General features: G+C 46.4%; 2 protein-coding genes across 4 annotated transcripts in view; both read left to right on the forward strand.

Moving 5' to 3' along the window:
* SHROOM2 (shroom family member 2) overlaps positions 1 to 8,293 on the forward strand; it is a 163,603-nt gene extending 155,310 nt beyond the window's left edge. For 2 of the 3 annotated variants that reach the window (XM_050776576.1, XM_050776578.1), the window contains 2 exons: positions 3,504 to 3,776; positions 5,530 to 8,293. In XM_050776576.1, the coding sequence (XP_050632533.1) occupies positions 3,504 to 3,776; positions 5,530 to 5,796 (540 nt within the window). In that variant the 3' untranslated portion in view covers positions 5,797 to 8,293. The remainder of the gene's footprint in view (positions 1 to 3,503; positions 3,777 to 5,529) is intronic. The other variant, XM_050776577.1, reaches the window with a different exon arrangement.
* Positions 1 to 14,361, forward strand: part of CLCN4 (chloride voltage-gated channel 4) — a 508,359-nt gene that overhangs the window by 211,235 nt on the left and 282,763 nt on the right. The gene's annotated exons all lie outside the window — the stretch shown is intronic.

The following is a 14,361-nucleotide window of genomic DNA, read 5'->3' on the forward strand; positions in this document are numbered from 1 at the left end:
AGGAAGGCCCTAGCCCTGTCCTCTTGGGCCTTTAATGGAGTCTTCATTGGATAGGCCTGGTAGACATCTGTGTAGAAATGTGATTGAACAAAAAGACTACAATCCAGTCCTAACAGACTGCGGAGAAAGCCACGAGGTCTGCCTATTGAGATTCTTGTTGGCCTCTCTATGTAGCGTTCCTTCCCCCTAGGTGTGCCGCAGGACCCTTCGAGAATATGGGGATCTTAAGACCTGCAGTCATTCAAGGGGCCAGAGGATTTCTTTACAGAAAGGTTGGGGAAGATTAGATCCTGCTTTGGGCAGGTCAAAGAGGGCAGGAGAAGGTCAGGGAGCGAGAGTCTGTTTTCTGAGGCATAAAGCACCCCAACATTATAACGAGGGCTGTGGGAATGATGAGCCAGGAACTGTGGACAAACCCCAATATAGATAGATAGGTAGATAAATATCTATACGTATATTGCATCACAGGTAGGTGAACAGAAACACAGATATATAGACACAGACAGAGGAAGTAAAGGGAAAAGAAATCTAGACACATATGTGTTTAAAATGGTAAGGGAAGAAAATGTCTTGGCATCCTGAGCAGCTGTAACCTGACCTGGAGAAGCCAAAGCAACGTCTCCATTCCATGTGGGCTTTCCGGGAGAAAGCGGTGCTGGTGACTCAGCAGCCAGGGTGGATGCATCCTGCGAAACTGCTTTCCGCTTTCACCTGTAGGAGAGGCAGACTGAAAAACCCAAGGCGGACTGAACCAAGAGGAGGCAGTCCCCCGATAAGAGCTCATACCTACCTTCACATTTCTTCACATTTTGGGGGGATATATAAATGCTAGGTGGAGATTCTCTTTAAAAGCATCTGTGTGTGTCTGGGCACAATGACTCACACCTGTAATCCTAGCACTTTGGGAGGCTGAGGCAGGAGGATCACTTGAGCCCAGGAGTTTAAGACCAGCCTGGGCAACATGGGGAGACCCTGTCTCTACAAAAGTAAAAAAAAATTATCTAGGTGTGGTGGTGCATGCCTGTGGTCCCAGCTACTTGGGAGGCTGAGGTGGGAGGATCGGTTGAGCCCAGGAGGTCACTGCTGCAGTGAGTGGTGATCGTGCCACTGCACTCCAGCCTGGGCAACAGAGTGAGACCCTGTCTCAAAAAATAAAATAATAAAATAAAATAAAATAGAAGTATCTATGTGAGGGAAAGACCTCACGCAATCAGGAAATAGGCTGCCTCGTATCTAGCACGTGTCTCTCCTGCTGTGGGGTTGACTTTTCCTGCCTAATACTCATCCGCCTGGTCATTTTACCTGTAGATTATGGAATCAGGGCAGTTGCTCCTCATCCCAGATCCCATTGTTGATGAGAACTGATATCTCCTGGGGACTTACTGGATCTGAGCATTGGGCTAAGCGCTTTACACACCGCCATCCCATTCACCTTCATGCCAGTCCCAGAGGTAGGGCTGTGACCCCTGTGCTGCTCTTGGACACTTCTATCCCTCAGAGTTCAAGCGAGACTTCAGTCTTTCATCCATCCAGGCCCAAGCATGAGCCACTCTGCTGAGCTCTGCAGACCCACTGGGGTCAGAGTCTGTCAGCTTCCCCAGGGAAGGGATGATGGCACTGACGATTGCCGAGGATCCACTTTGCATGCAATAGTGTTGCTTGTTATGACAAAGTGAGCTTTCCTGTTCACATTGACTGTCGAGTTCATTTTGATCGGTGCACCTGAGCACTCTTCAGTGTCCGTCCTCCTGCCGTGCGCTCCCCGGAGCGTGTGCTGGCATCACAGTCCCGAGCGAACCACAGCGGTGGTGGATGTGAGGCTGGTGGAGTCAACAGCATCTTGGGCAGGGCTGGTGGCAGGGAGAGTTCTTGAAAGGCAGCACATGACCTTTGTCCTAAACATTGCTTCCCTACAATTCACCCTGCTCAGGCAAACTCCCATGACATGTGTCGTGGACGGATTCAAAGGCAGAAAGACAGCCATGGCCATGAGACAGGGCTCTTCCAGGCAAGACTTACCTGTCGGACTCCTTAAAGCCACCTCTGTAATCTCTCTCAAATATGGCGTTGGAGGAGGAGGATCTGTTTATTTGTCTGTCACTCAGATCAGACCGTATGTTGCCACCTCACTTCAGGATGGCAGCTGACTTAAAGGGTTCATACTTTTCACTTTTATTTTTGCTCCTTAAAAGTTAATCATTTATAAACAGGGTGTGGTGATACACGCCTATAGTCCCAGCTACTCAGGAGGCTGATGCGGGAGGATGACTTGAAGCCAGGAGTTCGAGGCTGTAGTGCACTATGATCATGTCTGTGAGTAGCCACTGCACTGCAACTTGGGCAACATAGCAAGACCGCTTCTCTAAACAAGTCAAAAAAAAATCATCATTTAGAAGGCTGGTGGGAAAGAGCATAGAGTGTTAGTGTCTAATAGTTATGCAGTTTCAGTTGGGGAAGATGAAAGAGTTCTAGAGACAGATGGCAGGCAGCATGAAGGTACCACACACCACAGAACTATGCTCTGAAAAGTGGTCAAGATGGCAAGCTTTATGTCACATATATTTCACTACAATTAAAAACAGTCATCTGTTTGCATTTTGGTCAAGTTGAAATCAGTAGGTTATAGTAAAAGACTGTTCAGTTCATTCGTATCGTTTTGTTGGTCTTAATTTTTATATGCTAGTATTAGCAATTAAATTTTTTTTTCTTTTTTCTTTTCTTTTTTTTTTTGTGTGTGTGTCTTTAGCAATTAAAATTTTAATTGCTAAGCCAGGCCTGGTGGCTCACACCTGTAATCCCCAGCACTTTGGGAGGCCAAGGTGGGTGGATCCCTGAGGTCAGGAGTTCAAGACCAGCCTGGCCAACATAGCGAAACCCTGTCTCTACTAAAAATACAAAAATTAGCCAGGCGTGGTGGTGCATGCCTGTAATCCTGTCTACTCAGGAGGCTGAGGCACGAGAATCGCTTGAACCCGGGAGGCCATTGCACTCCAGCCTGGGTGACAGAGCAAGACCCTGTCTCAAAAAACAAAAATAAAAATAATTGGTAGTGACAATAATTATATGTACAGGACACTTACTAATCATGGAATTCGGTGCTGGACATAAGACTCAATACTTTCTCTCTATGTGAGTCTTTACATTAGAAAATTCCAAAGGACAGAATACATAGGTCTGTGACTCCTTCCAAAGATATGGGTTAAAACTGCATCTACCATGATGAGCATCAGGGCCACAACTCCAATGTTCTCTAATAGGGCATGAACAGAATGAGAACAGGTTTATTTTGTTTTATTTTTAAATGCCAATAGTATCATTAGGAGTCATTCTTCTTTCCCTTAGTCATATAAATCCCCTATTATTTGATGATGCAAAAGTGAGCTTTCACGCAGGTCAGCTCACCTTTCACGTAGGTGCACCAAGGTGGCAGTGAGCAGTGTGGCCGGGGTGGGGGCCGGCCTAACTAGTGTCTCCGTGTTCCCTTGCCATCCCATGGCCAACAGCAGGAGCTCATCGAGAGCATCAGCCGCAAGCTGCAGGTGCTTCGGGAAGCCCGCGAGAGCCTGCTGGAGGACGTGCAGGCCAACACTGTGCTGGGGGCCGAGGTAGAGGCCATCGTGAAAGGCGTCTGCAAGCCCAGCGAGTTTGACAAGTTCCGGATGTTCATTGGAGACCTGGACAAAGTGGTGAACCTCCTGCTGTCACTGTCAGGCCGCTTGGCCCGGGTGGAGAATGCCCTCAATAATTTGGACGACAACGCTTCTCCTGGTGATCGGGTAAATACGGATGCGTCTGACTTGGAAATGGGGGATGGTCTCGTGGGAAGGCTGTTTTTCAAGTGTTGTGAAAGTCAGCTCCTTGGAGCCTAGCATAGCTTCCACATGACCTGTCCACCTCCTCCTGCAGACCTTGTCAAGACAGTGCACACACTATACCCTCTCCTTCCTTTTATATTTCTTTAGTTGTTTGTTTGTTTGTGACAGGGTCTCATTCTGTCGCCCAGGCCAGAGTGCAGTGGTGTGATCTCGGCTCACTGCAGCCTCTGCCTCCCGAGGTTCAAGAGATTCTCCCACCTCAGATTCCCAGGTAGCTGAGATCACAGGTGCATGCCACCATGCCCAGCTAATTTTGTATTTTTTTGGTAGAAATGTGATTTCACCATGTTTGCCAGGCTGGTCTGGAACTCCTGAGCTCAAGTGATTTGCCTACTCAGTCTCCCAAAGTGCTGGGATTACAGGTGTGCGCAACGGTGCCCGGCCTCCTTCCTTTTAATTGAGGGGAAAAGGTGCTCATCAGATGCAAGGAGTTGAACTGTCATTGGACTGCAGGGCTGTGGGATCTTCCCAAAGAACTGTTACCTCTTTTTGACATATTTTCAGATATTCCTATTGACTCTTACTGATAATCGTCTCTTCTTAGAAAAATCATGTTGTTGTTTTTAACTTTTCTTTTACCATGTATAAGTCCGTAACAGACATACCTGCCTGCTGACGATCGTAAGTACTCAGTGATAGCTATTTTCTTGTGGTTGTTGTAGCTGTGATTTAACAAGAGGGCATATATCAGTCTAGAAGGAACCAGACCGTGCACCTGACTTTTCTCCTGTTCCTGAGGCGTGCAGCTCTCAAGGCGTTTCTCAGTGGGTCTGTCTTTTCGTGCTTTCACATGTGAACCAAGGGAAATAATAGCTGCCTTGTTGGCTTCTACCTCATAGGCCAAATATCAATAAAACAGCTAGTTTTGTTTGCACAGAACAGGCCTTCAGAATGTTCATCTGTATCATGAATAAAACATCTTAGCCTCTCTCAGAAGGGGAGCAGAAGAAGCGCCTCTCCCTTTTCTCCAGGTGAGGGTGATTTGGGCCACGCAGAACGCTGTCCTGGAGCTGGGCTTGGAGACGGTGCCCTTCTGCACTCAGCCGAGTGCTTAGTTACTGTGTCGTGGAACTAGCTAGGTCAGGGTGGCACCGTGCCCGAGGTGGCTGCTGGCCAACACCTGTGCACAGCACTGCGTCTTCACCCTCGGGCTTCCTTGTGTGCAGACATGCTCTGCAGGCTCGAGAGCTTCTCCTCCTTCTGCCAGGAGCGTTTAGCAAGCCTACCCTGAATTCCTGTCGAGTCCTCCCATGTGGCCAGCTGTCCCACGGTGTTCCCATGGAGCGGACCTTGATACCAGGAGGGCCCCGCAGTCCTTTGCCCTTTGCAGCATCTCAGAATTCTGTCGTTGTGAGTCCCTTGGTGACTCTTCTGCTCACCATTCAAGGCAGGTGGGAGAGAGGCAGGCTCAGACAGCAAGAGGAAACCCAGAGAGGCCTGTGGGAGGCTTCTGGGGGCCTCAGGCTGATGAGACACGTGCCCCCGGGCCTTGGGCCCTGGGTTTGTCTCTGTGGACCCCATCGGATCTCTGGTGGCATCAGGGTTTCCATCAATAAGTTGTGGGACCAGCCCACAAGTTGCCAGTGTCTTCAAGGGTTGGCCAGTACCCCGGCTTTCATCCTGGTCCTCAACAGGCTTGTTTGTCTGTCAACAGCAATCACTGCTTGAGAAGCAGAGAGTCCTGATCCAGCAGCACGAGGACGCCAAGGAGCTCAAGGAGAACCTGGACCGCCGCGAGCGCATCGTCTTTGACATTTTGGCCAACTATCTGAGTGAGGAGAGCCTCGCGGACTATGAGCACTTCGTGAAAATGAAGTCGGCCCTCATCATCGAGCAGCGGGAGCTGGAAGATAAAATCCACCTTGGTGAAGAGCAGCTGAAGTGCTTATTCGACAGCCTTCAGCCTGAAAGGGGCAAATAAGAGACCGGTCCCCCGTGGAGGAGAGGGGCACGGGGCTTCCGAGCTCCAGCTCCGTTCCCAAGGATACTCGCGAAGACCCCGCCCGTGTTCATGCCCTGGAGACTTCTCTTATAGCAAAGAGGCTGTTAGAAAAGCAATAACTTTTGTGTTTGTGTGGGATGATTTATTTAATTTTTTAGTTTCCCTTTTGATTGCTGAGAGCCATTTTCCTTTACACATAACTACATCTGACACTAGGCTCTGCCAGATGTGAGTTTCCACTGCATGGGCTGTGGGCTGGGCCTGTGGTGCATGCCGAGTGGTCACTGTCAGTGGGAAACCCGTTGTTCCTCCCGTCTTCAGATGCTGAGCCAACTGCTTGGACAGCGGCCAGCACGTCATGACGTGCATGAGAGGGGGACCCTGGTGCGCATCTTCTCTTGTGATTTATCCAGGCATGGGCTGCCAGGTTTTGTCCCTGCTCGTTCAACAGTGTGAGCATTTGTCTCTGTTATCTAATGATGTTCTCTGACCCAGCAGAAGTCGTCATCATGATGATGATAATTTATTAACTTTTTGGAAAGGTGAATAGTTTCCTAATGGTTAAAAACCAACTGTGAAAGGAACAACCTGTGTGGTTAGGTTCACTCATTCTAAGATTAAATTGCCACTTAAAGAAATAACGTGCATGCTTTAAAAAACACAGTCACGCATCAAACAGGCAAATAGCTTTAGTCCTTCTCACCTAACATCACAGTTTTTCTGCAAAGTAAAATTTTTTGGTTAAGAGTGTGTCCAGTAGTAATGTGCTTGTCAGCTCTTCCTCAAGACTAACAGAATATTTTTTCCGTTGCTTTCCCCCCATGTATTTTGTATGCATATGGTTGTCCATCATAATTGGCTACTTTTCCATTGTTTCCTCCTTAAGTCATTTAGCGTGGCATGAGGGCCACATTCCATGTACGGGAAGACCCCTTCCTCTGGCTCTTCAGAGGTCCCGTGGACTACACAACTCCTGGGCTTGATCTTTTTCTGCCATGAAGTTTAAAGATTCTATATCCATTTCCTTGATTGAAATGGCAGGATTCTAAAGAGAGCCTGGTTTATTAAAACACTGTCATGCTGTCAGTTTCCAATTGACAAGTCACAGACTGGGAGAAAATATTTGCAAATCATGTATCTGACAAAAGGTTTGTGTCCAGGATGTACAAAGAACTCTCAAACTGGATAGTAAGAAAACAGCCCAAGTGAAAAGCAGGCAAAAGACTTGAATAGACACTTCACCAAAGAGCATACACGCGTGGCAAACAAGCACACGAAAAGACGTTCAGCCGCCGACAGCTTGGTTATAATTTATAACTTACTTATTTTTATCTAATAATTGTAGATTCAGTGTATTTCTTCAAAAAATGTTTAATTAAATGCATGTTAATGGTGAGTGAATCCTTTGGGTGACTTCGTGTTTAGGCCGTATTAGGGCATTTGTTGGATCAACAGATCGTTTTAATCCTGACTTCCCCTTATTCCCATAAAAGATGTTTTCCAGTGAAATGGAGATTTCATTTTGTCAGCAACAGTGACCACCGCCTTACCAAAGCAGACACGTGCGCGTGCACAGACGCACACACACAGATGTCTTAAAAGACTGGAATCCACACTGCCTGAGCCAGAGGGGCCGTGTTGGCGGTAATGCCTTCTATAGAGCCAAGTCCAAACTGGCAAGCTCAATGATGCAGGCAATAAACAGCCTTTCTGGCAGCCTACCAATGCCAGAAGGATAAATGTCTTTCCAAAAGTGTGTATTCCTGTTCAATTAAGCTCTTGCTAACTTGAAAACTCTCTGTTCTGCCAGCGAAGCTCCCTCCTCCTCTCCAGCTGGTGGTCACTCGCTGTGAATGGTGGTCAGTCTGAAAAGGTGAGGCTAGCTGTGCACTTAGCCCCATCTTTCTCCCTCAGGGAGAGGACCCAAGGAATTTCAGAGAATTTTGTTTGACAGAGCTTTTACCTGTTATTCTTTGCCCTCAAATACAGTATTGTGGTCATTTTGATATGTGTGTAAAATGTGAATAATCCAATTTGTGTGTCTGTACTCAGCCTTTTGATGTCTTTTTAGGACTTCCTCTTCTACATAGCAATACATAGTGCTCGAGTATCCTTGTAGCAAAGCACATAGAGTCAGCTGTCCCGTCAGTTCCCCTGTTTGCCTCTGAAATGTCTGGTTAGTGGGGACCCAAAGATTCTAGTGAGTCAACATCCATAACTCTGTATCTAGTTGTATTATTCATAGAAAAGCAATCTGGTGCTAATGGTTGGCCCTGGTGTTCTTGGGTGGCAGCTGCTCCTTCCCCTTCTTGTAGCGTGGCTGTGGAGGGCTCTGCCTCTGGGAGGTGGCCTGTGGCTTGTATCCTTCAGTCCACTGCAGCAAATGTGTGTAGATTTCATGCTCGACACTTACCACTCACCTATCAACAGATCATCCTGCTTGACTGTAACAAAATAAAGTGTCTCTTCAAGTGAATGGAGCATGTCTTTGATTTACCTACCTTACAGCTTTTGTAAAAAAAGAATATCCTCACCATATGTCAGATTCTTAAGCCATCTGAGTAAACCGTGGGATTGATTATATATGTGTAATTTATTTACACTAGTCGGTTTGTAGTAAAGAAACAGGGACCAGGTCGCATCAGTTAGCTGGTGCCCCAGTAATGCTGTGTAACAAACTATAAAATGTCAGCAATAATCTGTGCAACAAAGTATTGACTTAGCTCATGAATTTGTACATGAGCTAATTCAGCCTAGACTCTGTGCTGTGTGCCTCTCCTCTTCCTTGTGGGACCAGCAGTATGGCTGAATGTGTTCATGGCAGGGGCACAAGACAACACACCCTGTCACAAAGGGGCTTCTCCTGGCTTTGTCCTGTCATACCTGCTAACCTTCTGGCAAAGCACATCTCCTGGCCAACCCCGGCATCAAAGGGGTGGAACAGGCTCCACCTCTTTAGTGGAGGAACCACAAATTCACGTGGCAGACTGTGGACACAGGGAGGGATGAAGAATTGAGGCTTTCCATGGGCTCCGTCTTGCCCGCCCCCTAATGTCTGCTGATATGGGGTGGCACCAAAGCGGCTGGGACCACGGAGTCAAGTTGCCTGGAGCAAAGCCACCTCTGTCACTTCTTAGTTGTGTGGCCACAGCAAGTAACCCAGCCTCTGTAATTGGAGATGGGCTGCTGTGAGGTCAGATGAGTTGATAAATGTTCGTGTGCTTAGATGCCATGCTTGGTTCACAGCACGGCTGCATAAGCTATGAATACAGCTCTCATCCTGTTGTGCACCTGGAGGAAACACTGTCTCTGCAGTCAGAATAGATCCGCCTGCCAGAACCACCCGAGAGATAGATACGGTTGATTTCTTTTAATTGGTAGGATTAGAAATGTTTCTGCCAGGAAACAGATTTGTGAGACCTGAAGGTTAGGTATCAGGGTTATGGGAAAACATTTAGGAAAAAAGACACAGTCTTGCTCTGTCTGTAGCCCAGACTGGAGTGCCGTGGTGCGACCATGACTCACTGCAGCCTCTAACTCCAGGGCTCAAGTGATCCTCCCACCTCAGCCTCCCAAGTAGCTGGGACTAGAGGCACACTCTCTACCACACCTGGCTAATTTTTTATTTTTGCAGAGACAACATCTTGCTATGTTCCCCAGTCTGGCCTCAAACCCCTGGCCTCAAACCGTGCTCCTGTCTTGGCCTCCCAAAGTGCTGGGATTGCAGATATAAGTCACTGCACTCAGCCCAGTGTTGGGTTCATATGTGTTTTCTTGTGTTTGTTTAAACTCCCTTTCTATGACTGTCAGATTTTTTTCTTTTTCTTTTTCTTTTTTTTTTTTTTTTTTTGAGATGGAGTCTCGCTCTGTCACCCAGGCTGGAGTGCAGTGGCGTGATCTCAGCTCACTGCAACATTCACCTCCCGGGTTCAAGTGATTCTTGTGCCTCAGTCTCCCAAGTAGCTGGGATTACAGGTGTCCACCACTATGCTCAGCTAATTTTTGTATTTTTGGTAGAGATGGGATTTCACCATGTTGGCCAGGCTGGTCTTGAACTCCTGACCTCAAGTGATCCACCCAGTTTGACCTCCCAAAGTGCTGGGATTACAGGCATGAACCACCGCGCCTGGCCTTATGATGGTCATATCTTAATTTATATGTTTAACCTCTTGTTAAAATTTGGGCTATAAAGTAGAGCAGGTTCTGTGATTCTTTCTAATGTTTTCTAATAGTCAAAAAGTGGAAACAGCTCCGATGTTTATCAGTAGGAGAATAAATAATGATAGTCTACTATGTACAATAGAATACTGTTCAGAAATACAAAGGCATAAATTACTGAAACACACAAAATATAAGAATGCATCTAAGAAACACCGTGCCAAGTGGGAGACAGCTGAGGTAAGAAGAGTGCCTGCGGCAGGACTTTGTTTATGTGAGGTTCTAGAATTGGCCAAATTGTCTGTGGTAGAAAATATCAAAGTCATAGTTGCCTCCAGAGGGGGAGGTGGGCACAGGGTACTTGGGGTGAAGTTCATGTTCTGCAAATGGATAGGGGCATGAGTTACTCAGGTGTTGGCTTTTGTCAAAATCCAGCCATCATACACTTAAGATTTGTGCATTTTATGAAAAAAAGAAAAAAATAAATATTGAACTGCACTTCATGCTGTGCAGGCTGATGTGTTTAGGGAAGAATATACTGATGTCTGCAATTTGCTTTGAAATGCATAAAAAATAAGATGGGTGAATGGGTGGGGAGAGATGAATAGGTGTATTGATATGTGATAGGCACAGTAAAACACTAATGGCAGAAAGTTCGTGGTGAGTATATAGGTGTTTACTGTAAAATCCTTTCAACTTTGCTGTTTGAAAATGTTCATAATCAAATACTGGGAGAAAATATACATCTCACCCTTCCTAAGAGCCTTCCAGATGATCTGTCTGCTCTTAGGTATTCACAGAAAAGATGCAAAAGCCATTTCCTGGGCATATAGTTCACTTATTCTCTTGTTGGTGTATTCATATATAGTTATTAATATTCATTCTTTCTCTGTTTACCAGAAAATTATAATATGGTGTATTTATTTGTTCTCGCATTGCTATAAAGAACTACCTGAGACTGGGTAATCCATAAAGAAAAGAGGTTTAATTGGCTCACAGTTCCACAGGCTGTACAGGAAGCATGGCTGGGGAGGCCTCAGGAAACTTACAGTTATAGCAGAAGGTGAAGAAGAAGGAGTCACATCTCACTAGGTTGGAGCAGGAGGGAGAGAGAGAAGGGGGAGGTGCTACACACATTTAAACAACCAGATCTCATGAGAACTATCATGACAACAGCAAGAGGGGAATCCATTCCCATGATCGAGTCACCTCCCACCAGGCTCCTCCTCCAACATTGGGGGTTACAATTCAACATGAGAATTGGGCAGTGACACAAATCCAAACCATATCATTCTGCCCCTGGCCCCTCCCAAATCATGTCCTTCTCACATTGCAAAGTACAATCATCCCTTCTCAACAGTTCCCCAGTGTTAACTCATTCCAGAATTAATTCTAAAGTCCACAGTCCAGAGTCTCATCTGAGAGAAGGCAAGTCCCTTCCACCAAAGAGCCTGTAAAATGAAAAACAAGTTACCTCCAACATTCAGTAGGGGTACAGGTATTGGATAAATAATCCCAATCCAAAGTGAAGAAACTTGCCAAAACAAAGGGGCTACAGGCCCCACGCAAGTCCAAAACCCAACACGGCAGTCATTAAATCTTAAAGCTCCAAAATAATCTCCTTTGACTCCATGTCTCACATCTAGGCCATAGTGATGCAAGAGGTGGGTTCCCAAGGCCTTGGGTAGCTCTGCCCCTGTGGCTCTGCAGGGCTCAACTCCCATGGCTGCTCTCAAGGGCTGGCGTTGAGTGCCTGTGGCATTTGTAGGTGCATGGTGCAAGTTGTCAGTGGATCTACCATTCTGGTGTCTGGAGAACAATGGCCCTCTTCACAGCTCCACTAGGCCATGCCCCATTGGGGACTCTGTGTGGGGGCTCCAACCCTACATTTTCCCTCTGCACTACCCTAGCAGAGGTTCTCCATGAGGGCTCTGCCCCTGCAGCAGACTTCTGCCTGGACTTCCAGGCCTTTCCATACATTCCCTGAAATCTAGGCAGCAGCTCCCAAGCCTCAACTGTTGCCCACTGCACACCTGCAGGCTTAACACCACGTGGAAACTGTCAAGGCTTATGGCTACCACCCTCTGGAGCAGTGGCCTGAGACATATCTGGGGCCCTTTTAGCCAAGACTGGAGCTAGAGCAGCTGGGACACAGGGAGCAGTGTCCTGAGAATATGCAGGGCAGTGGGAGCCCTGGGCCTGGCCCACAAAACCATTTTTCCCTCCTAGGCCTCTGGGCCAATAATGGGAGGGGCTGCCGTGAAAGTCTGAAATGCCTTGGATGGATTTTCCCCCATTGTCATGGCTATTAACATTCAGCTCCTCTTATGCGAATTTCTGCAGCTAGCTTGAATTCTCCCCGGAAAATGAGTTTTTCTTTTTTACCACATGGTCAGGATGCAAATTTTGTAAACTTTTATGCTCTGCTTCCCTTTTAAATATAAGTTCCAGTTTCAGATCATCTCTTTGCCCACGCATGTGACCATGCTGTTAGAAGCAGCCAGGTTACATCTTGAACACTTTGCTGCTTAGAAATTTATTCTGCCAGATACCCTAAATCATTTCTCTCAAGTTCAATGTTCCACAGATCTCTAGGGCAGAAGCATAATGCCTCCAACTTCTTTGCTAGCACATAACAAAAGTGACCTTTGCTTCAGTTCCCAATAAGTTCTCATCTCCATCTGAGACAACCTCAGCTTGGACTTCATTGTCTGTATCACTATTGGCATTTTGCTCACAACAATTTAACAAGTCTCTAGGAAGTTCCAACCTTTCCCTCATTTTCCTGTCTTCTAAGCCCTCCAAACTGTTCCAACCTCTGCCTGTTACTCAGTTCCAAAGCTGCTTCCACATTTTCAGGTATCTTTATGTCAATACCCCATTCCTGGGGTGTTGATATAATTCTGTATTAATTCATTCTCTCATTGCTATAAAGAACTACCAGAGACTGGGTAATTTATAAAGAAAAGAGGTCTAATTGACTCACAGTTCCACTGGCTGTACAGGAAGCATGGCTGGGGAGGCCTCAGGAAACTTACAATCATGGCAGAAGGCAAAGGGGAAGCAGGCCTGTCTTACATGGCCAGAGAAGGAGGAAGAAAAGAGAAGGGGGAGGTGCTACACACTTTTAAACAACCATATCTCCTGAGAATTCACTATTATGAGAACAGCAAGGGAGAAATCCACCCCCATGATCCAATCACCTCCCACCAGGCCCCTCTTCCAACACTGGGGATAACAATTTGACATGAGATTTGGGTGGGGACACAAATCCAAACCATATCATAAAGTGTGCATGAAGGACTTCAAAGGGATGTTAAAACATTTATTTGTTATACATGTGCATCAGGCAAACAGGAAGTTTTTTACAAATCCCTGTATATGCTCTTGCCCCTTAAAACCCTGTTTGACGTGTGGTGTCATCCAAGTTTCATGTCAGTGTTCGAAGTTAATATAATCGCTGCTTGCTTTGCTGAGTTGCTTTAACATATCTGGATATCATCTTTCTGTGTGTAGAGAGTATACCCAGGTGCCTCTGGGTTTTTTTCTCAAATATTTGTTGAGGGTATCCTCAAACCCCTGTGCTCTTTGGATGTTGGATCTTTGCTCTGAAGACAGGAAAAGGAGTGCTGAGACAGCAAAGGTGACTGGAATGCCAGGAGCCTCACCTGGCTCAGAAGAAGCCCCCAAGGGCAGCAACATCCTTGATGTGGTGAGCTGAAAGCCAGCGCTCCCTAAAGATCTGTGGCCCCTGAATGGATGAGTTCCCTTGGCGTCTTGCTATCTTTGTGATCCATTTCAGTCAAAGATGTGTGAAAAGCATTCACACATTCAGTTGTAACGTGCCCTACTGTCACTAAACCTCATACCATCAATTTTATAAAGCTCTTTTAGTGAGACCAGCCTTGCAGCAATTGCTCTATATTTGGGAAAGCAAAGATGCAAAGATGGATATTACCACAAAACTGCCCCATTCAAGAGTTTTTTACCTACATGATAATTTTGCCTTCTCCCTGTGTTCCCTCTTTTCATAGGATTTCACCTACATATCTGTGTGTGTGTGTGTGTGTGTGTGTGTGTGTGTGTGTGTGTGTGTATATATATATATATATTTTTTTTTTTTTTTTTTGAGACAGGACCTCACTCTGTTGCCCAGGCTGGAATACAGTGGCACAATCACAGCTCACTGTAGCCTTGATCTCTCTGGGTTCAGGCAATCCTCCCGTCTCTGCCTCCCAAGTAGCTGTGACTACAGGCGTGCGCACCCTCACCTGGCTAATTTTTCTGTTTTTTTGTAGAGATGGAGTTTCATTATGTTGTCCAGACTGGTCTCGAACTCCTGGGTTCAAACGATCCTCCCAAAGTACCAGGATTACAGGTGTGAGC

The sequence above is a fragment of the Macaca thibetana genome, chromosome X (genome assembly GCF_024542745.1).
Source record: "Macaca thibetana thibetana isolate TM-01 chromosome X, ASM2454274v1, whole genome shotgun sequence".
NCBI classification, from domain to species: domain Eukaryota; kingdom Metazoa; phylum Chordata; class Mammalia; order Primates; family Cercopithecidae; genus Macaca; species Macaca thibetana.